The 24,594-nt window shown below is 44.3% G+C and overlaps 1 protein-coding gene across 7 annotated transcripts in view; it reads left to right on the forward strand.

Moving 5' to 3' along the window:
- LOC139584565 (tripartite motif-containing protein 44-like) overlaps nt 1-8,009 on the forward strand; it is a 94,781-nt gene extending 86,772 nt beyond the window's left edge. For all 7 annotated transcript variants that reach the window (XM_071416573.1, XM_071416574.1, XM_071416577.1 and 4 more), the window contains exon 6: nt 6,729-8,009. In XM_071416573.1, coding sequence (XP_071272674.1) covers nt 6,729-6,804 — 76 coding nt within the window. In that variant the 3' untranslated portion in view covers nt 6,805-8,009. The remainder of the gene's footprint in view (nt 1-6,728) is intronic.
- Nucleotides 8,010-24,594: the final 16,585 nt, after the last annotated feature.

A 24,594-nucleotide genomic window follows, 5' to 3' on the forward strand; every position in this document is an offset into this window, starting at 1 on the left:
TGTTTATGGGACATATTGGAGTGCCAACAACAGAAGCTCGTCAAAGGTAAGGCATGAATTATATTTTTATTTCTGCGTTTTGTGTCGCGCCTGCAGGGTCGAAATATGCTTCTCTCTGTGTTTACAATGGTGCTATCCTGAGATAATAGCATCGTTTGCTTTCGCCGAAAAGCCTATTTGAATCCTGACATGTTGGCTGGAATCACAACCAGTGTAGCTTTAATTTGGTATCTTTCATGTGTGATTTAATTAAAGTTAGATTTTTATAGTAATTTTTATAGTAATTCATTTGAATTTGGCGCTCTGCATTTTCTCTGGCTTTTTGCCAAGTGAAACTGTAGCATCCCGCCTAAACTCTGATTTTTGGATATAAATTTGAACATGAAGTCCTATGAGTGTCATCTGATGAAGATCATCAAAGGTTAGTGATACATTTTATCTCTATTTCTGCTTTTTGTTACTCCTCTCTTTGGCTGGAAAAATGGCTGTCTTTTTCTGTGACTTGACTCTAACCTAACATAATCGTTTGTGGTGCTTTCGTCGTAAAACCTTTTTGAAATCGGACACTTTGGCTGGATTTCCAACAAGTGTATCTTTAAAATGGTGTAAAATACTTGTATGTTTGAGGACTTTAAATTATGGGATTTCTGTTGTTTTGAATTTGGCGCCCTGCAGTTTCACTGGCTGTTGACGAGGTGGGACGCTACCGTCCCACATACCCTAGTGAGGTTATAAATCTCAGTAGTTCTAAACCTGCGACTGCCTCCTGCCTACTTCTCTCTGCATTTGTGACAGAATGACAGACCCAACAGAACAGGAAGCAGCAGGACATCCCAACCTCTCCGCTATCGGAGTGAAGCGCCTGTACCACGACTCGTGCCTGGAGCACATCGGGACTGCCATGGACAAGGTGCTCCGGACCGTACGCCACCTGCAGGCAACACCACCACCTTCCCAGCTCTCTGTGGTCGTTCCAGCCACCCCACCACCATTTACATCACCCAGTCCAATCAGCAACGTCCACCTGCCCCTCCCGTAGCGGTTTGATGGCACGCCAGCTCACTGTAGGGGGTTTCTCCTGCAGTGGGACCTCCACCTTGCCCGTTATGCCGGGACGGCCTACGAGAGGGCCAGGGGCCTTGGTGATCTCGGTGCTGACAGGCCCGGCTCTGGAGTGGGCTCACGTAGTCTGGGAAAGGGACGGACTAGAATTGCAGTCCTATGAGCGTCTCCTCCATCTGCACCAGGGGTCCAAGACAGCATCTGAGTATGCTCTGGATTTCCGGACGGTAGCTGCGTTCCCTGGATGGAACGACCAGGCCCTGTTGATAATTTTCCGCTGCGGGCTACAGGTGGACATCCAGACCGAGCTGGCCTGTTGAGTATCTCCCAGGAACCTCCAGCGAGACTGAGCTCATGGAAGTGGGCACAATGCACCTTCCCCAGAGGAACGTCAACGCATCAACAGGGTCTCTGCTCCTTTTGCGGGGAGTCGGACCACCCCTGGAACACATGTCCCAGAAGGAGAACCAGGCGAGGAAGCGACAGGCCAAGAAGCGCTCCTGCACCTTCCCAGGTAGGCGTGGACGTGCCTTGATCTTCTCTGTCCACCCAGACCGTCCTCCTTCCTGTCACCTTCCCGGACTATCCTGGCCCCCCACTGAGTCCTGCCCTAGTGGACTCAGGTTCTGCAGGCAATTTCCTAGACCAGTCAGTGGCCTTATCATTACACATTCCTCTAGTCCCTTTACAACCCCCTATCCCAGTCCATGCCCTAGGCAACCGTCCCCTAGGAACAGGACTGGTGTGCCAGACCACAATTCCCATTTCCCTCACAGTTGCTCACAACCACCATGAACGCATCACTTTCCTCATCTTAGACTCTCCTGCATACCCCGTAGTTTTAGGTTTCCCCTGGTTACAGTTGCATAACCCCAGGATAGTGTGGACAGAGAGGAGGCTATTGGGTTGGTTGCAGGAGTGTCAGGGAAGGTGTCTCTGTGTCAATCTGTGCCGCATCTTTGGAAAGTCCGGACCAGGCCACCCACGTCCCTATCCCTGAGAAATACCGGGACCAACAGGTGGCTTTTTTGAAGACTCTTGCCACATGCCTGCCCCCTCATCGCCCATGGGACTGCACTATCGACCTACTGCCTGGTTCTACCCTCCCGCGGGGGCATATCTACCGTCTCTCGCATGCAGAGACCAAAGCCATGGAGGTCTACGTCGAGGAGGCACTTGCCCAAGGATTCCTCCGTCCGTCCACCTCTCCAGCCTCCTCCAGCTTCTTTTTCTTGAAGAAAAAGGACGGAGGTCTCTACCCCGTATCGATTACCGGACGCTGAATAAGGCAACTGTTAAATTCAGTTATCCCCTGCCTCTCATACCCACTGTGATCGAACAGATGCACGGTGCTCAGTACTTTACCAAACTGGATTTATGCAGTGCCTACAACCCGGTGCACATCAGAGAGGGGGATGAATGGAAGACCGCCTTCAGCACCGGGCACTATGAATACAGGGTAATGCCCTACGGCCTGACAAATGCACACTTGGTGTTACAATCCTTCATTAACAAGGTGTTTAGAGACATGTTGGATCGCTGTGTAGTGGTGTACATAGACGACATCTTGGTGTACGCCACTACATGCAAGCAACATGTCTCTCATGTCAGGTCCGTTTGGAGAAGCTGATAGGGTATCGCCTGTACGCCAAGGTGGAGAAGTGCCTTTTCTTCCAGCAGTAGGTCTCCTTCCTGGGCTATCGGATATCCAACGCGGGAGTGGAGATGGATGAGCAGAGGGTCAGTGCAGTATGATCGTGGCCTGTTCCATCCAACATAAAGGCGGTGCAGCGCTTCCTAGGTTTTGCCAATTATTTCAGGTGCTTTATTTGGGGTTTCAGCACAGTGGTGGCCCCTCTCACCTCTCTCCTGAATGGAGGTTCATGACAGCTGCACTGGACTGAGGAGGACAATGAAGCCTTCCGTGCGCTAAAGGAACGTTTTACGAACGCACCTGTTCTGGCTCATCCTGACCCGTCTCTTCCCTTCTTCGTGGAGGTAGACGCCTCCGAGGTTGGAGTAGAGGCTGTTCTCTCCCAACGCACTGGATCGCCACCTAAACTCCATCTATGTGCCTTCTACTCATGGAAGCTGTCTCCCCCGGAGCGGAATTACGACATGGGGGGATCGTGAGTTGCTGGCCGTCAAGAAGGCGCTGAAAACATGGTGGCACTAGCTGGAGTGTGGTCAACACCCATTCCTGGTTTGGACGGAACACCGGAACCTAGAGTATATTCGAGCAGCGAGGCTGAACCTGCGTCAGGCCAAGTGGGCCCTATTCTTCGCCAGGTTTGACTTTACCTTCTCCTCCCGCCCGGGATCTAAGAACGTCAAGGCCGATGCGTTGTCCCGGGTGCATGACCCAGAGGATCGGAGTGTACTGTCACACCAGCCTTCGCTTTGGTTCACCCTCCTGTCCAGCTCAGGCGTCGCCTGTGACAATGTTGCGTTAGGAGGTAGGTGAAGGAGTCAGGCGCAGGAGAGCAGAGATGTCTGAGATGCGTACTTTTAATAGGCAAGTCCACCAAATACAGGTATGGCACAATCCAAAAGTCAAACGCCATCGACAACAGAGACACCCGTTCCTCACGCAAGGAGGAACTAACAAAGCTCCTAAATAACACACTCTTATTTAATGCGTGAAACAAAAAAAATGGGCACAACCTCACCGAGCTACATCACAAAATAAAACAATCCTGCACAAACCTAGGCAGGCAACAGGGTAAATATATACACACAGAAATTAAGGCAAATGAAACCAGGTGTGAAAGAACCAAAGACAAAACAAACAGAAAAGGAAAAAAGGATCGGTGATGGCTAGTAGGCCGGCGACGCCGACCGCCGAGCGCCGCCTGAACAGGGAGAGGGACTACCTTCGGTGGAAGTCGTGCTATTTGCTGCCGAACCTGTTGCTGGCAAACGCCCTTCACTCATCAACCCCGGACTTGTCTCGTCATCATTACACACACACCTGGTTCCAAACCCCCACTCTGTCACTGTATATATACTCAGTCATTGCATATGTTGCTTGTTTTCCTGAGAGGAATCTCTCCTAGTTTTTCATGAGTACTTTATTATTTTGCACTTTGGGTTTCGTCCCGCTTTTCTATATGGTGCTTTAATTTATCTCAGTAGTTCTAAACCTGCGACTGCATCCTGCCTACTCCTCTCTACACTTGTGACAAGATTGAGGAGGCAAGGCTGGAGCGTGATGGGCGCATTTCCGGAAGATGACTTAGAAGTCCTGCGTTTCTAGGCCAAGAGCAGGGAATTCAAACTCAATCAGGGCACAGCTCGCTCCCCTCCTCCCTCTCTGCATCTCTCCCTCCCTCATTCCCTCTCTGTCTGTCTCTATAGACCTCAGCAACGACGCCAGAAAAAGAACAGAGAGAGAAAAGTGTGTCGGCAACATGGTGCTTGATCCTACTCTCTGGTTCCTCGCAGGGCACCTAAAGTTTTCCAAAATGAGTGATGGGTTCGTTTTAGGGGTGACTGGCTAGGCATTTCCAATTTAACCAGTCAGTGGATATTAGTACGATTTGGAGACGTTTGACACTTTCAGCAAATTTTTCCCCCCACAGCACTCTCTCTCTCTCAGCGTTGTCTCTCACACTCACACAAGATACACATCCGACCCCATCCACTTAGACCCCATCTCTCCGTCCATCACCCAGAAGCCCCAGGACTGTCCCAACCCCAGAATCTGCAGTGACCTCCACATTGGGCTTTTCAGCTCAGCCTGCCCCCTATCCATGGGCCACGGTCACAAGCAAGGGGAGGAGGAAATGATTGGCTGTGATCAATAATGCATCGACTACATTAAAGCCCATAAATAAGAAATGGCTGGTAAGAACCCGGAAGTCCTCTTTAAGATAGCATTTCCCCACAACTCGACTGTTCTAACCAGGGCAGAGCGGAGGGAGAGATGGAGAGGTGGTGGAGAGAGCTGGAGAGAAAGAGAGAGAGAGACGATGGGGAAGTATGCGTGCATGTGCATGTGTGCATTTCCAGAGAAACAGAGAGAGACAGGTAAAAAGAAAGAGGTATTCTAACCTTGTAGGGAATATTTATCTCTTTATTCTGACATTTCTTCCATGTTAACTCTATCCCTGCTTTCTCTCTTTCTCTCTAGACAAAATGGCCTCTCCTGCGGGTGGGGTAGAATATACTGTATAAGTTATTACATCCGTGGCTCCTAGGGCTGAGCCAGGACAATTGCAATAGAAATAGTTCATTTATCAACGTAGGGGAGCCATGTAAATATATTTGTAATTATGTCAAACAGCAGGGAGACTTTTTGGTTGACTGGAGATAAAAGATGAAGTTGCCTAACACAAAAAAGCCTTTCTGAGTTTCTCCCTTAACTCAGCTTCTCCCCCTCATGTCAGGCATGGGGGAATGGTGTGTGTGTGTGTCTGTGTGTGCGTGTGCATATGTGTGTTTGTTTGAGTGTCTACTCTTTGATGAGGTGCCCTTGTTGGCTGAGAGGTGTGTTGAGGTGCAGAACCAGAGGTCTTTGTATCTGCAGCCAGAAGAGAAGTATGCACATACACATAACAGAACATACACAAACACTGCAGAGCAAACTCACATGTGCACTCACATATACATACACACACTGCAGACCAAAACAAACAAACACACACACACACACACACACACACACACACACACACACACACACACACACACACACACACACACACACACACACACACACACACACACACACACACACACACACACACACACACACACACACACACACACACACACACACACACACACACACACACACACAGAGGTGGGCTTAGTAGGGCTCAGAGATAGCTGCATGCCTGCTCCTGGTTAATGGATGTGGTGCTCTGCTGCCAGAGACAGCACCTCAGTCTAAGGTTGGGGAGCAGGAGAGGGAGGAAGGACAGAGGAATGCGTGGTACAGGTTGTTAAAAGAAGTGAGAACAGAGGATAGGCTCTTTGACCAGATCCCAACAAGAGAGGATAGGAGAGAGAGGGGAGAGAGGGATGTTTGGAATCAGACAGAGTAAGCGCCAGCAGAGATGTGGTCTTTCGGAGGGGAAAGGGGGTAGGAAGAGAGAATGGTTAGAAGTACAGAGAAAGATCAGTTAGCAGAGTGGGGATATAAAACGTTTGAGGGGGAAGAGTAGGAAGTGGGTAGAAGGAAGGGAGGAAAGGATATAGAGAAAAATAGGAGGATAAGTGTGCAGACGTGAGGAGGAGTATGTCTGTTTCTTGTCTTCTCTCTCTCTCAGGGAGGACGGGGAGACGTAAGAGGAGGGATGAGAGGAGGAGGATGAGAGCAGGAGGGGAGAACTATGTATTTTTCCTCTCCCTTCTCTCTCGGTTCTGTCGTTCTATCACCCTCAGAACGTTGTCCAATTAAGGGATATGATTAGTGCAGCCTGTCCCCAGTGGAATGGAATCTATTACACTCTATCTGATTGCTACAGGCTCCACCAATTTGGCAATCACTTTATCTGCGTCACTCGACAGCCACTAAGTAGAAAGATTTCTATACAAAATGTCAAAATTAAGATTTGATTGGTGACATGTAGTTTGTGCATCTGTGTGTGTTTGTGTGTGTGTGAGAAAGAGAGAGAGATTTTCTTCTCACGAAGATGTTCTTGTGTGTCTCGTTCCATCAGACTCCCTGAGCCGAGACGAGACCCCAGGGACTACGGAGAGGGCAGATCCGGATCCTCAATGGGACACGCCCCCTGACAAATCACCTCCCACTCCTCTCTCTCCTCCTACCTCTGTCCAGGAGACCAACACTAGAGAGAGTCTCCTTTCCTCTTCATGTCTGCTGACGTTGGAGTGACCTTGAAGAAGGCTGCTGGTGGTGTAACAAAATGGATCTTATTGCTTTCAGAACTTTTAAAACTACAATAACTATTTTAATTGAGGAGCATGACATCCATGCAATCAATTTCCGTCAGGCTCAGTTTTCACACCCAATCAGATCCTTGGCTGGTGAGCTTGGCTTAGAGAGGACTGTGGGTAGGAATGCGTAGTGGCTGAGTGCCTGCTAAAACCCAGCTGAGGTCAGGAATAGAACATGAAATCCTGAATGTGACACGCTGTGCTTTACTTTAATTTCTTTTGTATATTATGTTTTGACAAGCAGTCTTGAAAATAGAAAAGTTGACTGGTGACAGGACTTAGATCAGAGGAGGAATATAGAATGTACAGTACAAGGTGGGTGTTCCTGTTTTATACTCTAAAGGGATATGTATTACAGGTGTCTCAAAAATCTTCCTTGACGTATAAACACAACCTAGCACTCACCTCTCATCTCCTCTCCTCTTCTTATTCTACCTCTCCTTCAAATTCTCCCCACACCCTCCTCTTGTGTGTGTGTTTGTCAGATCCATCATCAGATGAAGCATTGACACATTATTAATTTGTGAGAGCTGCGGAGTACATGCTAGGTGAAAATCAAAGTGTATTTTGCCTGTATGTAATAGTCCTCTGTGCAGTGTCAGCATTCTCTAATACCACGCCTCATTACCCCGAGACAATCTGCACAGACAGTACAGTCCTGACTCCTGATGACTAACTTCACGCAGTACTATGTCATACTCCATCATGTCTTTCAATATTCACATACAGAGGGTGTGTGTGTGTGTGTGTTTTGTTTGTGATATGATCTAGAGACGTCTTAATGTTAAAGGAGAAGGTGACCGTTGACCTAATCAATATGACTTGAGTTGTGAACAGGACTCAGCCCTACCCAATGGATCATGTTATTTTGTAGCAGTCATATAATGATTTCTAGAAAGAGATGCATTGATTGTTTCTATTCAGCAATAATGGTAAGAGTAAAGAGGGTGAAAGGAAAATATTCAAGACAATAATGTTTGACAATGTTTTAATTTTTGTTGTTGCCTTAAATTAATTAATAAATTAAATTACAGATAATGGTTTCAGAAGCCTATTGTCTCCCTTAGTAATGTGTTACACAAGCTGAGTCCTGTGAAGAGGTGTTTTCCAGTCCCATATCAATCAAATGGATTTATAAAGCCTTTTTTACATCGGCCGATGTCACAAAGTGCTGTACAGAAACCCAGCCTAAAATCCCAAACAGCAAGCAATGCAGATGTAGAAGCACAGTGGCTAGGAAAAACTCCCTAGAAAGGCAAGAACCTAGGAAGAAACCTAGAGAGGTACCAGGCTCTGAGTGGTGGCCAGTACTCTTCTGGCTGTGCTGGGTGGAGATTATAACAGTACATGGCCAAGATGTGCAAACGTTCATAGATGACCAGCAAGGTCAAATAATAATAACCACAGTGGTTGTAGAGGCTGCAACACCTCAGGAGTAAATGTCAGTTGGCTTTTCATAGGCGAGCATTCAGAGTTAGAGACCGCAAGTGCGGTAGAGTGAGTCGAAAACAGCAGGTCCAGGACAAAGTAGCACGTCCGGTGAACAGGTCAGGGTTCCATAGCCACAGGCAGAACAGTTGAAATTGTAACAGCAGCATGACCAGGTGGACTGGGGACAGCAAGGAGTCATCAGGCCAGGTAGTCCTGAGGCATGGTCCCAGGGCTCAGGTCCTCCGGGAGGGAGAGGGAGAGAGATAATTAGAGGGAGCTTACTTAAATTTACACAGGACACCGGATAAGACAGGAGAAATACTCCAGATATTACAGACTGACCCTAGCCCCCCGACACATAAACTATTGCAGCATATGTGAGGGCCATTCCTTTTCGCCACCTTACAAGCAAACGTTGGGAGGGAGGGAGGAGTAGATGAGCTGGGTGAGGAAGGGAGTATATTTCAGTCTTTCCTTTTTCAAGATTCATGGCACCGTTTCATTCCGATGGGGTTGGGTGAATGGAGGAAAGGGGAGAAGGAGAGGTCCTCTTAAATTCTGTCTTCTAACAGCTAGCACCTTTTAAATGCAGTCAACAGCCAGGGAGAGATTCCCTTAGACCTCGCCAAGAAGGAACCACTCTCATCCCCTCAGACGTAATCAAAAACAATGTCTCATCTTCCGCTCCCCCAACTTTCCTTTTTATGCCTCCACATAATCGGGGTGCAGCATGCACTGCGGATTCACACCTGCTTTCAAGCGGAGATGGAACGCTCCATTAAGTGTGGTGCTGCTGTCTCAGCAGACCTCCCAATGTCTTTGCGTTGAGATATCGACGGCTAGAAACTCATTTAACAATTGGTTATGGTTAGCTGGAGCCGGAGTGTATGCAGTTCTGCATTCTCTCTCCTCACCTGTTTCCCTTTATAGAAATAATGGGCCTTAATGACTTACTGTAGGAGGCATTGATCCCCAGGCCTGGCTAAACCACTGCTGAGTGTCAGTGGACCAAAGCACTCAAACCCTTTTAGTGGGGACTTTTTTCCTCTGCTAAATAGATTTTGGCCAGAGAAAATGCATAGAGGGAGAGGGGTTTTCATGCTATCAAAGGAGGGCTGTTTTCAACACGTAATCATTAGCCTGTCATACGTGTTTCCTCGATCGTAGATTCCGACGTGATCAAAGCAATAATAACAGGCCTGAGGGGGAAATGGAGAGGAGAAGATAGTCTGATCTAATTTAGCGAGAGAGACCAAAAGGTTCCCTTTTTTCCACACCCAATTATACCTGTTCTCCCAGGCTGGGCTCACCTAGCTAAACATGCACGCCTGCACACAAACACACACACGGATACACACACCGGCACAGATACACACACTCACACACAAACACACACACATCCGTTAGACCTCCGTCTTCCCGATAGGCAAAATAGAGAATATGTGTGTTTGTATTGAAAATAATTAATTATTTTGTGGGTTGTAAGATTAAATTAGCTACGTGATGGTGATGCTAGAGCGGGTGGCTTTAATTACTGTGTTTAATAGACCCTTTGTCTCTCTATGTCATTTAAAAACGTCTGTAGGCTGTGGTTTCAGAGTAGCAGAGCAGCTCAGACGCAGCTTCCCACTATGACATGCTTTAATGATTCTGCTTATTGGCATCAAGCCTTGAGTAGCAGGAGGAAATGGTAATTATGTTCAATGTTCAGACCACACACTGCAAGAGGCTCAAACCTGGTTGTATGGCTGCACTTTTCAATATGCGGGTGCACATTTGTGTTTGCGCGTGCGTGATGGCCTGTCTAAGATAGGAGCCACACATTTGAGGAGACCCACCCCTGCCTAGATTGCATAGTGCCTCACAGGTGAAGAGAATGTATTGCCTGTCTCAGGGTAAATGCACTTTCCGATTCACCTTTCCCCAGCCCCCTTGAGCAGACACACACACACACACACATATTCACATTCTCGGGAGATAAGGATCAACAGCAGGATTCCACCCTGCATTCCTTTTGCTCTTGAACCCTGCTACTACAGACAATGAAGTCCTTTTTCCTACAGCATCAATTCACCAATTGTTCAGAATGCAACAACCATTTTTAATTAAAGGAGAGGCTGAATATCAAAACAGTAACATTATTCACGTGTTGTTGAACACTGAGAAGCTTGGATACAATAGTGATTAGTTTGAATTAGGGTTGTCAAACTATTACAATAATTAATTGCGATTAATTTTAAGTAGTTATCTAGTTATTCGCAATTAATCCATTTAAAAAGCAGTGCATTGAGTTACAGGCATACTATGCTTTTAGGGACAGAAACATAAAACATTCTGTATAAGAATGTTTATAATAGCATTTTCATCATAATCAACACAATAGTCACTATAATACAGCCATTAACTTCTCTGGGATATGTGGGACGGTAGCGTCTCACTTGGCCAAAAGCCAGAAAAAATGTAGCGCGCCAAATTCAAATATATTACTATAAAAATCAATCTTTCATGAAATCACACATGAAAGACACCAAATTAAAGCTACACATGTTGTGAATCCAGCCAACATGTCTGATTTCAAAAAGGACTTACGGCGAAAGCACACCAAACGATTATGTTAGCTCAGTACATAGCCACAGAAAAACACAGCCATTTCCCCAGCAAAAGATAGTAGTCACAAAAAGCAGAAATAGAGATAAAATTAATCACTAACCTTTGATGATCTTCATCAGATGACACTCATAGGACATCATGTTACACAATACATTTATGTTTTGTTCGATAATGTGCATATTTATATCCACAAATATCGGTTTACATTGGTGCCATGTTCAGAAATGCCTCCAAAATATCCAGAGAAATTGCAGAGAGCCACGTCAAATAACAGAAATACTCATCATAAACTTTGATGAAAGATACATGTTTTACATATAATTAAAGATACACTTGTTCTTAACTTCTTTGATATAGGGGGCAGCATATTCACTTTTGGATGAATTGCGTGCCCATAGTGAACTGCCTCCTACTTTGTCCCAGATGCTAATATATGCATATTATTATTACTATTGGATATAAAACACTCTGAAGTTTCCAAAACTGTTTGAATGATGTCTGTGAGTATACCAGAACTCATATGGCAGGCAAAAACCTGAGAAAAAATCCAAACAGGAAGTGAGAATTCTGAGAGTGGTCGATGTTAAAGTCATCGCCTATTCAATTCCCTGTAATATATGGATCTGTTTGCACTTCCTACGCCTTCCACTAGATGTCAACAGTCAGTAGAACGTGGAATGAAGCTTATGCTGTGTTGTGGGACCGGATGGGAGGTGTTTGAGTCAGTGGTCTGGCAGAGTGCCAGTTCTTGGTCACGCACTTTCCTCATGATATCGCCATGCGTTCCATTACTGATAGAGACTGAAAAGAATGCTCCGGTTGGAACGTTATTGGATATATATGATAACAACATCCTGAAGATTGATTCTCTACTAAGTTTGACCAGTTTGTTCGACTTGTAATATAACTTTTTGAAGTTTTCGTCCGACGTTTGCCTGCATCTGCGCGAGCGTTTGGACACGTGTACTACACATGCTAGCAGAATTAGCTAATTGGACATAAGTAATGGACATTATCGAACAAAACAACGATTTATTGTGGAACTAGGATTCCTGGCACTGCATTCTGATGAAGAAAATCAAAGGTAAGGGAATATTTATGATGTAATTTCGTATTTCTGTTGACTCCAACATGTTGTTAAATCTGAGCGCCGTCTCAGATTATTGCATGGTGTGCTTTCTACGTAAAGTTTTTTAAATCTGACAAAATGATGGATATTAAACATTTATGTACATACAAGTGTCTTATATCGGTTAAAGCTTAAATTCTTGTTAATCTAACTGCACTGTCCGATTTACAGTAGGCTTTACAGCAAAAGCATGCCATGCGATTGTTTGAGGACGGCGCCCTACACCAAAATAGTTTTTTTCTATCCTTAAAAGTCTGTTTAGTTGGCGCCATCGATTTGAGTAATCCACTCGTTCAACATGCAGAGAAAGGAATCCAAAAAGCTACTGCTAAACTTTGTTAAAACAAGTCAAAATACGTTTCTATTTAATCCTCAGATGCCCTAAAATGTCATAAAACTATAATATTTCATACGGAAAGAAGTATGTTCAATAGGAAAACGATATTAGCAGGTGCGTGTCCTCTTCATCGCGCGCGCATACACTGAAGCCTGAAACCTTGAACAAAGACTACTGACATCCAGTGGAAGCCATAGGAATTGCATACTGGGAGCTAGATTACATTTTTTACCTATACGTTCCATTGGAAGATCATGGACTCTCAAAAAAAGAAAACATTTCTGGTTGGTTTTTCTTTGGATTTTCTGGTACCATATCTATTGTGTTATAGTCTCCTACATTATTTTAACATTTCTACAAACTGCAGAGTGTTTTTTTTCCAATGGTACCAATTGTATGCATATCCTGGCATCAGGGCCTGAGCAACAGGCAGTTTACTTTGGACACGTCGGTCAGGCGGAAATGGAGAAAAATAGACCCCATCCTGAAGAAGTTTTAAAGCTTCAGGCATTCTAAATTCGTGTTCTCCCAATTTCTGATTAGATCTAGCCTAGGATACTTATCCATGTTCTTCAACATGACGAACTAGTCACAAGCTACTACAAAAAAAGTAGCTAAATGGAATGGATGTCCTGTTGTAATTAAGGTGAATGCACCAATTTGTAAGTCGCTCTGGATAAGAGCGTCTGCTAAATGACTTAAATGTAAATGTAAATTAAAATCATTAAACTGATGATACACTTGCAATTTTTTGGGCAATATTGCAGAGCAATGTTGGTGGCAACGGAGTGGGGTATGAGACACTGGAGCAATGAGGAACATGGACATCAACTTTAAACTACATTTCCCCATTTATTTACTTATCTCCTATAGCTTGTTGTTGCCTGTTGACTGACACATCTGTACTGGAATTGATCAGCTAACAAACGAGCTGCAAGGTGTTGAGGTGTTGCCCCTGCCCTGTTAAGTCCACAAAACCTACTGCCAGTGAAGTCAATAGCATTGCAGACATAAGGATAACTAGATTTAGCAAACGTTTTACTTCACAATTCTAAACGAGGGAGTGTAAATGGGATTCATCTAGCTAGCCAGCTAGTTAAACATACAAAAAAAAACGATCTAAAATGAAATGTGCAATGTAAAATCTACATGGCTGGCTAGCTAGCTACCAAATTAGCCTGTTTGTCCCATTGACTTAGCATAGATTTCTGTAAACCTGCTCCTAATCAATAAGCATGCACACCACGTCAACATTTTCAGCAGTTAAACATAAACTGAACACAGTATTAACATATTATGATCAAATATTGTAATGAAGCAACATATGAGACCTGAATGGCCAACATTTCACTCCATACCTACATAACAGCTGCTGCCATCGAGTGCACACTGTGTTGTGTGTTGCGCTTGGTCAGGGAGGAGACCAAAAAGCCGATTGTCACTCTGACAGAGTTCTAAAGTTCCTCTGTGGAGATTGCAGAACCTTCCAGAAGGACAGCCATCCCTGCAGGACTCCACCAATCAGGCATTTATGGTAGAATGGCCAGATGGAAGCCACAGTAAAAGGCACATGACAGCCCGCTTGGAGTTTGCCAAAAGGCACGTAAAGATTTTCTGGTCTGATGAAACCAAGACTGAACTCTTTGGCCTGAATGCCAAGCGTTACATCCGGAGGAAACCTGGCACCATCCCTACGGTGAAGCATGGTGGTGGCTGCATCATGCTGTGGGGATGTTTTTCAGCGACAAGGACTGGGAGACTAGTCAGGATCGAGGAAAAGATGGACGGAGCAAAGCACAGAGAGATCCAAAGGCGCTTCAACAAAGTAATGATTAGAGGGTCTGAATACTTATGTAAATGTGATATTTCCATTTTTTTACAAAAACTGTTTTTGCTTTATCATTATTGGGTATTGTGTGTAGATTTATGATGGGGAAAAAGCTATTTAATAAATCTTAGAATAAGGCTGTGATGTAACAAAATGTTGAAAAAGTCAAGGGGTCTGAATACTTTTTGAAGGCACTGTATGTGCTTAAAAAGGGTCCCTGCAGTAAATAAATTGAGATGTGATTAATGGTGTCCAAAACATGTGTGGAATAAAAAATTTAACTCATTAAAACGTTATTAACACCTTCACTTTGACAGCCCTAGTATTAATTGAGCAGCTTTAAAAGGCAATGTTCCTTAATGCTGTGGTTTTCTAAGTGAAAACCTGGAAGTGGACAGCTTTAATAGATTGATTAGTTCTGTGCCTGCATGGGCTAGTTAAAAACACAGAGGTCTAAAATGCCTAGTTGTGGTCTGAGCTCTGAATCAGAGGGTGGTTTTTGGTACTGGGTTTGGCTCATCAACATCATCATCTGAAGTCGACGGGATGAATAGTGAAACTGCCTGTCCTCCATTGCAGAAGGAGGCTCATACCTAAATCATCAGAAACAACTGTGTGTGTGTGTGTGTGTGTGTGTGTGTGTGTGTGTGTGTGTGTGTGTGTGTGTGTGTGTGTGTGTGTGTGTGTGTGTGTGTGTGTGTGTGTGTGTGTGTGTGTGTGTGTGTGTGTGTGTGTGTGTGTGTGTGTGTGTGTGTGTGTGTGTGTGTGTGTGTGTGTGTGTGTGTGAGAGAGAGAGAGAGACAATAAGATGGACAGCTGTGTCTGAGATTTTGGCCCATCCCAGACTGAGTGACAGGTGGCATCTGTCAGGTGTGACAGACAGACAGGTGTCAGGCAACACACGCTGATGAACAATGACTGTGTGGAAATGAGAGGGCCCAGAAATCCATCTCCCACTGTCTTCATCACTCCTTTGTCCCCAGGTCTGCCAACATGACCTCTGGTCCACCCGTCTGTCTGGGTCTGTCTGGCTCTGGATCAGTTTGTGTCTCTAGAACTTGTCTGTCTCTGCCTGTCTGCTGCCAGGTCTGTTAACCCATTCAATCTGTCTGTCTGTCACTGGGTGTGTGTGTGTGTGTAGAGATGGTTGGTTCCTTCTCAGTCGGTGAAAACGGTACGTGTGTGTGAATAAAATGTGATCCTGCGGCAGATACCCATCCTGCTAGTGTTCCATCTGGGAGCTGTAGCACATTCTCTCTCTCTCTCTCTCTCTCTTCAAACTCTCTCTCTCTCTATCTGTTATCCCACAGGTACAGGTAACAGCAAAACAATATAACAATATAACTCTGGATTGCATCATCAAAGTGGTACATGAAAAGGCTCACCCCAAAAACAGTTTCATCATGTTTGTGTCAAGAAAGAAAGTTGAGCATCCGACTCAGAATTGAAAACATGTTTCTTTTTTTTATTTTTCTCAGAAAGAGAACAGCGCTGGTTGTTGTGATGATTCTGCCACCCGCCTACACCAGCTGTTCACTACAACCTGGCAACCCAGCATGTCCACCCTCCTGTGTGTGTTTTCTCTCCATTCTCCCTCCTCCCTCCTTCCTCTCTTCCCTCACTCTGTGTATGCGGTCTGTCACTCTGTTGTTGTCCAGGCTCCTCCAGAGCTTGTTAATTGCGGTGGCGACACAGGACAGTGTTTGAGTCAGCAGGTCTAATTGCTCTGTCTAGTAGTGTGGGGGCAGCGTGGCAGCTCAGGGTATGCCACATGGCCTCTGTCCTGCCCCCAGGCCCTGCCCTCCTCTGTCACATCACATCTGCTTTCTGTTTGATGACATGGAAAGGTTGTTCTATCTTCCTTTTCAGGGACAGTTAAAGGACTGAGAGACCTTGTTAGGAGTGTCAGCTCAAGGTATGCCAGTTTGCTACCTCTGCTTATAACTGTCACTCAAACCATTCTGTTCTTACTTGAGATTCAGGATGAGGGGGGTGCTGCTGCTTCTTTATGGGACCAAACTATTTCCAGCTTTTTTCATTTTAACATTTTCAAAGTTTAAAACATAGCGATCGGATTGTAAATGGAGGCAGCTGAAATCTGAATCCCGTGAGGGTGAACGACACTCAATAGACAGACTTGTTGGGGATTGTTTGGCGAATAATCTGGCTTGCCTAGCTATAAGGTTACATTTAGCTGGCTATCTAACGTTACCTTAAACAGCAATAACAGAAACACTTAACCGCTGAAACATATGGATTCTGATAGAAATCTACGCAGTGGTGAAAAAAGTATGGAGACAAATTTATCAAAGTAAGAAAGTGCCAATAGCATGGCTAATCTCATGACAGAGATAAGGAGTGTAGGTACAAAAATGGAAAAAAAGATGGACGAAATGAAGCTGAGTATTGAAAAAGGAATGAATAGTAGAGTTGACAGCTTACGTGCATCTTTGGAGAAAGCCATTCAGGATGATCATACAGCTTTGCTGACTCAACTGGAGAATAATAACAAGCAGCTACAAGACCACATACAGTGAGGGAAAAAAGTATTTGATCCCCTGCTGATTTTGTACGTTTGCCCACTGACAAAGAAATGATCAGTCTATAATTTTAATGGTAGGTTTATTTGAACAGTGAGAGACAGAATATCAAAAAAAAAATCCAGAAAAACGCATGTCAAAAATGTTATGAATTGATTTGCATTTTAATGAGGGAAATAAGTATTTGACCCCTCTGCAAAACATGACTTAGTACTTGGTGGCAAAACCCTTGTTGGCAATCACAGAGGTCAGACGTTTCTTGTAGTTGGCCACCAGGTTTGCACACATCTCAGGAGGGATTTTGTCCCACTCCTCTTTGCAGATCTTCTTCAAGTCATTAAGGTTTCGAGGCTGACGTTTGGCAACTCGAACCTTCAGCTCCCTCCACAGATTTTCTATGGGATTAAGGTCTGGAGACTGGCTAGGCCACTCCAGGACCTTAATGTGCTTCTTCTTGAGCCACTACTTTGTTGCCTTGGCCGTGTGTTTTGGGTCATTGTCATGCTGGAATACCCATCCACGACCCATTTTCAATACCCTGGCTGAGGGAAGGAGGTTTTCACCCAAGATTTGACGGTACATGGCCCCGTCCATCGTCCCTTTGATGCGGTGAAGTTGTCCTGTCCCTTTAGCAGAAAAACACCCCCAAAGCATAATGTTTCCACCTCCATGTTTGACGGTGGGGATGGTTTCTTGGGGTCATAGGCAGCATTCCTCCTCCTCCAAACACGGCAAGTTGGGTTGATGCCAAAGAACTCCATTTTGGTCTCATCTGACCACAACACGTTCACCCAGTTGTCCTCTGAATCATTCAGATGTTCATTGGCAAACTTCAGACGGGCATGTATATGTGCTTTCTTGAGCAGGGGGACCTTGCGGGCGCTGCAGGATTTCAGTCCTTCACGGCATAGTGTGTTACCAATTGTTTTCTTGATGACTATGGTCCCAGCTGCCTTGAGATCATTGACAAGATCCTCCTGTGTAGTTCTGGGCTGATTCCTCACCGTTCTCATGATCATTGCAACTCCACGAGGTGAGATCTTGCATGGAGCCCCAGGCTGAGGGAGATTGACAGTTCTTTTGTGTTTCTTCCATTTGCGAATAATCACAGAAACTGTTGTCACCTTCTCACCAAGCTGCTTGGCGATGGTCTTGTAGCCCATTCCAGCCTTGTGTTGGTCTACAATCTTGTCCCTGACATCCTTGGAGAGCTCTTTGGTCTTGGCCATGGTGGAGAGTTTGGAATCTGATTGATTGATTGCTTCTGTGGACAGGTATCTTTTATACAGGTAAGAAACTGAGATTAGGAGCACTCCCTTTAAGAGTGTGCTCCTAATCTCCGTTCGTTACCTGTATGAAAGACACCTGGGAGCCAGAAATCTTTTTGATTGAGAAGGGGTCAAATACTTATTTCCCTCATTAAAATGCAAATCAATTTATAACATTTTTGACATGCATTTTTCTGGATATTTTTGTTGTTATTCTGTCTCTCACTGTTCAAATAAACCTACCATTAAAATTATAGACTGATAATTTCTTTGTCAGTGGGCAAACGTACAAAATCAGCAGGGGATCAAATACTTTTTTCCCTCACTGTAGCTCTTGAAGTTGGACGTCTGGAGTCCCGTGTAGAATTCCTAGAATCTGGGAGAATAGGTGCTGCCAAAACAACAAAGTTCAACCCAGACGTGTCTATCATAGCTGATGAAAACGAGGACCTAATCTCCAAAGTGAACCAGTTGATATCGGAAGGCCTAGGCTGCGAAACAGGTGATTGCAGTTGAGAGAATGAGGGCGAGAAGTAAAGGTCCCAGGGTTATGAAGGTGAAGTGTCGGTCCGTGGAGGAGAAAGTGGCTCTGTTACAGAAAAAACAAAAGCTGCGAGTCTTCCTTCGATCAGCCAAGTCCCACACCAATCGCCTTATAGAACTGAATTTCAAGAAATACCAGGAGGAAATTACTATTTTGTCACGGGAAGCGGAAGGGTCATGAAACGAGATCAACCAGCAGAACAATGCAGACAAGGACATGGGGTGGACAGACCTACTAGATACTGAGGGGCTTCCCATCCCCTACGACATTCAATTTCAATTGGAATGTTAACGGATGGACTACATTGAACAATAAATTACGAATAATAATACTAAAATCCTTAAACCCAGACATTATCTCAATAAATGAATTGCATTTGAGTAGGCAAGAAACTATTGATATTGAAGGGTATGTATGGTATGGACACAACAGAAAAACTCATGTGAAAGCCTCCAGGGGCTCTGCGGGAGTGGGAATATGTGTAAAGTCTGATATGATGAAAGCATATAAAATTGAAATTATCGATAAAGCCATACAAGGAATTATTGGTTTGCGCTTTCAACATAGGGAGTCAGAATATTGTTTTGTTGGGTTTTCATACTATTTGCCACCTGAACAGTCCACATGGGGTAGAGATGCATCCTCCTTCTATTGTCATTTGTTAAGTCAAGTATACCTATATACAGAAGCAGATGCTATTTACATATGCGGGGACCTTAACAGTGGAATTGGAAGATAAGATGACTATATAAATAATTTTGATGATATTCCATCACGTGTTGCTTTGGATGACTTTGGTAATCATCATGGGGAAACCCTGTTAGAATTCCTTTGGGACTCTGAAATGTGTATCATTAATGGAAGGATATGCCCCTTAAGCAATAACTTTACATCCATATCTGACAAAGGAAAAGCTGTGGTGGACCATATAGTTACCCTCCACGACTGTCTAGAAACTTGTTTGGAATTGAAGGTGTTATCTCCTACACAGATGGTTGAAGAACATGGATGTTTTGACTTAATTGGAGAAAAAAGTTGACTTCCTGATCATTCTCTTTTATTTATGATCTTTTCTGTTGGGCACAAACTTTCTCAACCAGGTATTACTGTGCATCACACGGGGCAAAATATACATATCCCGCATAGGCATAAATGTAAGAAAAGAAATGTGCCAAATTACTTTTTATGTTCTGAAATGGCATGTAGAGCTCTGGTGGAACTCATTGACACTCTGGAGATGCCAAAAAACAACATTTGTGATATGAACATTTTTTGATATCATATATTCTGAAATGGGAAAAAATGTGAATAAAGAATACACCCCCAAGTCCAGGAAAGTTTACAAGCCGAACAAGCCTTATTGGAATGATGAGTTAAAGGATCTATGGTCAGTAATGCGCAAGGCTGAGTACTTATTTTTACAGTGTGAAGATAAGAATACAAGATAACAGTGTTTTGGAATTAATTTAAGAAAAAACAGCATGTGTTTAATAAAAGACTGCGCCTATTTAACGGAGATATCAGAGAGGGCAGTTAATACACCTTGAGGAGATACAGACAAGAAGTCCTCAACAGTTTTGGAGCCAGATAAACAAGTTAGGACCAAAACAACATAAGAAAATTTCAATGGAAGTCAGGGAAGAGCAGGGGGGGCAGAACACTGATATTACACAGGTACTTAAGGAATGGGAGAAGGGGGTTGCTAGTTTGTTCTCAGGTAACGAAAATGTGGCATATGGAAAATAAAATGTTAGAACCCTCTTATATTTGTAACCCGTATTTAAATGAGGAGCTGTCTGTGGCAGAAGTTAAGAAGGTGATTGACACTGCAAAACATGGGAAAGCGTTTGGCATTGATGAACTGCCTAATGAGGTTTTAAAATACCCTAAATTAATTGACGTTCTATATGATTAGCTCCAAATTTGTTTTGAGTATAGTGTACTGCCATCCACTTGGTATAAGTCTATAGTGAATCCCATTCCCGAATCATAAAAAAAAATGACCCAAGAGTGCCACTGAACTATAGAGGCATACCTTTTATAAATTATATTCATCCATCCTTAACAATAGGCTAATTAAATTTTTGGAGGACCGAAACATTCTGCAGTAGAGGTCGTCACTTCCTCTTGAACTTGCAGACGTGTTGCTGTGCGTGTTGTTGCCAACCTTACTTTGCTACCTGACAACTTTACGGTTTTAACTTTTTAATTACCGTTTATATTTTGCTGTGCGTTTTGTTGCCAACCTTACTTTGCTACCTGACAACTTTACGTTTTTTTACTTTTTAATTACCGTTTATATTTTTAGTTTTTCCCTCAACTTTTTTTTTCATTCAACTTTTTCACTCCGGACGCTTTATCTGGACATGGTTCGTCAGCACCTTCAACAGCCGAAGCTAAGTAGTAACATTAACATGATGCCTTCTAATTGCAGTCGCTGTACTCATAATATACAGGAGAACGATCGCCTTACGGCGATGATAGCTGTGCTACAGGCCCAGCTTCAGACGCAATCGTTAGGCAAGGGTAATTTCAGTGTAGGAAAGGATGAAACAGCGTCTGTGCCACCAGTAAGTACAGGTAGTAGTATAAATCCCCTCGCACAGTCCCCGCAGCCGGACAACTTTCTCATTGTTTCTGGAGGGAAATGCTGTAGGAATGCTCAACCGGTGTCGCTCATTCAGCCGACAGAAACTTTCAACCGGTTTTCCCCATTAAGCAGCGAGTCGGAGTCTGAGGCCGAGTCTTCTCTTGTCTCTACTCCTCCCGTTACGGGGTCTGAGACGCCGAAGCTTCCCACCATTGGCTCTGACAAATTGAAAACCCTAGTCATTGGCCACTCCATTACCCGCAGTATTAGACTTAAAACGAATCACCCAGCGATCATACACTGTTTACCAGGGGGCAGGGCTACCGACGTTAAGGCTAATCTGAAGATGGTGCTGGCTAAAGCTAAAACTGGCGAGTGTAGAGAGTATAGAGATATTGTTATCCACGTCGGCAACAACGATGTTAGGATGAAACAGTCAGAGGTCACCAAGCGCAACATAGCTTCAGCGTGTAAATCAGCTAGAAAGATGTGTCGGCATCGAGTAATTGTCTCTGGCCCCCTCCCAGTTAGGGGGAGTGATGAGCTCTACAGCAGAGTCTCACAACTCAATCGCTGGTTGAAAACTGTTTTCTGCCCCTCCCAAAAGATAGAATTTGTAGATAATTGGCCCTCTTTCAGGGACTCACCCACAAACAGGACCAAGCCTGGCCTGCTGAGGAGTGACAGACTCCATCCTAGCTGGAGGGGTGCTCTCATCTTATCTACCAACATAGGCAGGGCTCTAACTCCTCTAGCTCCACAATGAAATAGGGTGCAGGCCAGGCAGCAGGCTGTTAGCCAGCCTGCCAGCTTAGTGGAGTCTGCCACTAGCATAGTCAGTGTCATCAGCTCAGCTATCCCCATTGAGACTGTGTCTGTGCCTCGACCTAGGTTGGGCAAAACTAAACATGGCGGTGTTCGCCTTAGCAATCTCACTAGGATAAAGACCTCCTCCATTCCTGCCATTATTGAAAGAGATCGTGATACCTCACATCTCAAAATAGGGCTACTTAATGTTAGATCCCTCACTTCAAAGGCAGTTATAGTCAATTAACTAATCACTGATCATAATCTTGATGTGATTGGCCTGACTGAAACATGGCTGAAGCCTGATGAATTTACTGTGTTAAATGAGGCCTCACCTCCTGGTTACACTAGTGACCATATCCCCCGTGCATCCCGCAAAGGCGGAGGTGTTGCTAACATTTACGATAGCAAATTTCAATTTACAAAAAAAAATGACGTTTTCGTCTTTTGAGCTTCTAGTCATGAAATCTATGCAGCCTACTCAATCACTTTTTATAGCTACTGTTTTACAATCCTCCTGGGCCATATACAGCGTTCCTCACTGAGTTCCCTGAATTCTTATCGGACCTTGTAGTCATAGCAGATAATATTCTAATTTTTGGTGATTTTAATATTCACATGGAAAAGTCCACAGACCCACTCCAAAAGGCTTTCGGAGCCATCATCGACTCAGTGGGTTTTGTCCAACATGTCTCTGGACCTACTCACTGCCACAGTCATACTCTGGACCTAGTTTTGTCCCATGGAATAAATGTTGTAGATTTATTGCGCAATGCCCTAGATGCAGTCGCACCCATAAAAACTAAAAATATTTGTCATAAGAAACGAGCTCCCTGGTATACAGAAAATACCCGAGCTCTGAAGCAAGCTTCCAGAAAATTGGAACGGAAATGGCGCCACACCAAACTGGAAGTCTTCCGACTAGCTTGGAAAGACAGTACCGTGCAGTATCGAAGAGCGCTCACTGCTGCTCGATCATCCTATTTTTACAACTTAATTGAGGAAAATAAGAACAATGCAAAATGTATTTTTGATACTGTCGCAAAGCTAACTAAAAAGCAGCATTCCCCAAGTGAGGATGGCTTTCACTTCAGCAGTAATAAATTCATGAACTTCTTTGAGGAGAAGATCATGATCATTAGAAAGCAAATTACGGACTCCTCTTTAAATCTGCGTATTCCTCCAAAGCTCAGCTGTCCTGAGTCTGCACAACTCTGCCAGGACCTAGGATCAAGAGAGACACTTAAGTGTTTTACTACTATATCTCTTGACACAATGATGAAAATAATCATGGACTCTAAACCTTCAAGCTGCATACTGGACCCTATTCCAACTAAACTACTGAAAGAGCTGCTTCCTGTGCTCGGCCCTCCTATGTTGAACATAATAAACGGCTCTCTATCCACCGGATGTGTACCAAACTCACTAAAAGTGGCAGTAATAAAGCCTCTCTTGAAAAAGCCAAACCTTGACCCAGAAAATATAAAAAACTATCGGCCTATATCGAATCTTCCATTCCTCTCAAAAAAAATTGAAAAAGCATTTCGTATACATTGTTTGTCTTCAGGAAGGCAGCAACTCACTGCCTTCCTGAAGACAAACAATGTATACGAAATGCTTCAGTCTGGTTTTAGACCCCATCATAGCACTGAGACTGCACTTGTGAAGGTGGTAAATTACCTTTTAATGGCATCAGACCGAGGCTCTGCATCTGTCCCCGTGCTACTAGACCTTAGTGCTGCCTTTATATGCAGTATTTAATTTTTTTATGTGTTATTCCTTACATTGGTACCCCAGGTAATCTTAGGTTTCATTACATACAGTCGGGAGGAACTACTGAATATAAGAGCAACGTCAACTCACCACCGTTACAACCAGGAATATGACTTTCCCGAAACGGATCCAGTGTTTTGCCTTCCACCCAATACAATGGATCTGATCCCAGCCGGCGACCCTATGTGACGCCGTAAAAGGGGCAAACGTAGCGGTCTCCTGGTCAGGCTTCGGAGACGGGCACATCGCGCTCCACTCCCTAGCATACTACTCGCCAATGTCCAGTCTCTTGACAATAAGGTTGATGAAATCCGAGCAAGGGTAACATTCCAGAGAGACATCAGAGATTGTAACGTTCTCTGCTTCACGGAAACATGGCTAACTCAAGAGACGCTAACGGAGTCGGTGCAGCCAGCTGGTTTCTTCACGCATCGCGCCGACAGAAACATACATCTTTCTGGTAAGAAGAGGGGCGGGGGTGTATGCCTTATGATTAACGAGACGTGGTGTGATCATAACAACATACAGGAACACAAGTCATTCTGTTCACCTGATCTAGAATTCCTCACAATCAAATGTCGACCGCATTATCTACCAAGGGAATTCTCTTCGATTATAATCACAGCCGTATATATTCCCCCCCAAGCAGACACATCGATGGCCCTGAACATACTTTATCTGACTCTTTGTAAACTGGAAACCACACACCCTGAGGCTGCATTCATCGTAGCTGGGGATTTTAACAAGGCTAATCTGAAAACAAAACTCCCT

The sequence above is a fragment of the Salvelinus alpinus genome, chromosome 9 (genome assembly GCF_045679555.1).
Source record: "Salvelinus alpinus chromosome 9, SLU_Salpinus.1, whole genome shotgun sequence".
NCBI classification, from domain to species: domain Eukaryota; kingdom Metazoa; phylum Chordata; class Actinopteri; order Salmoniformes; family Salmonidae; genus Salvelinus; species Salvelinus alpinus.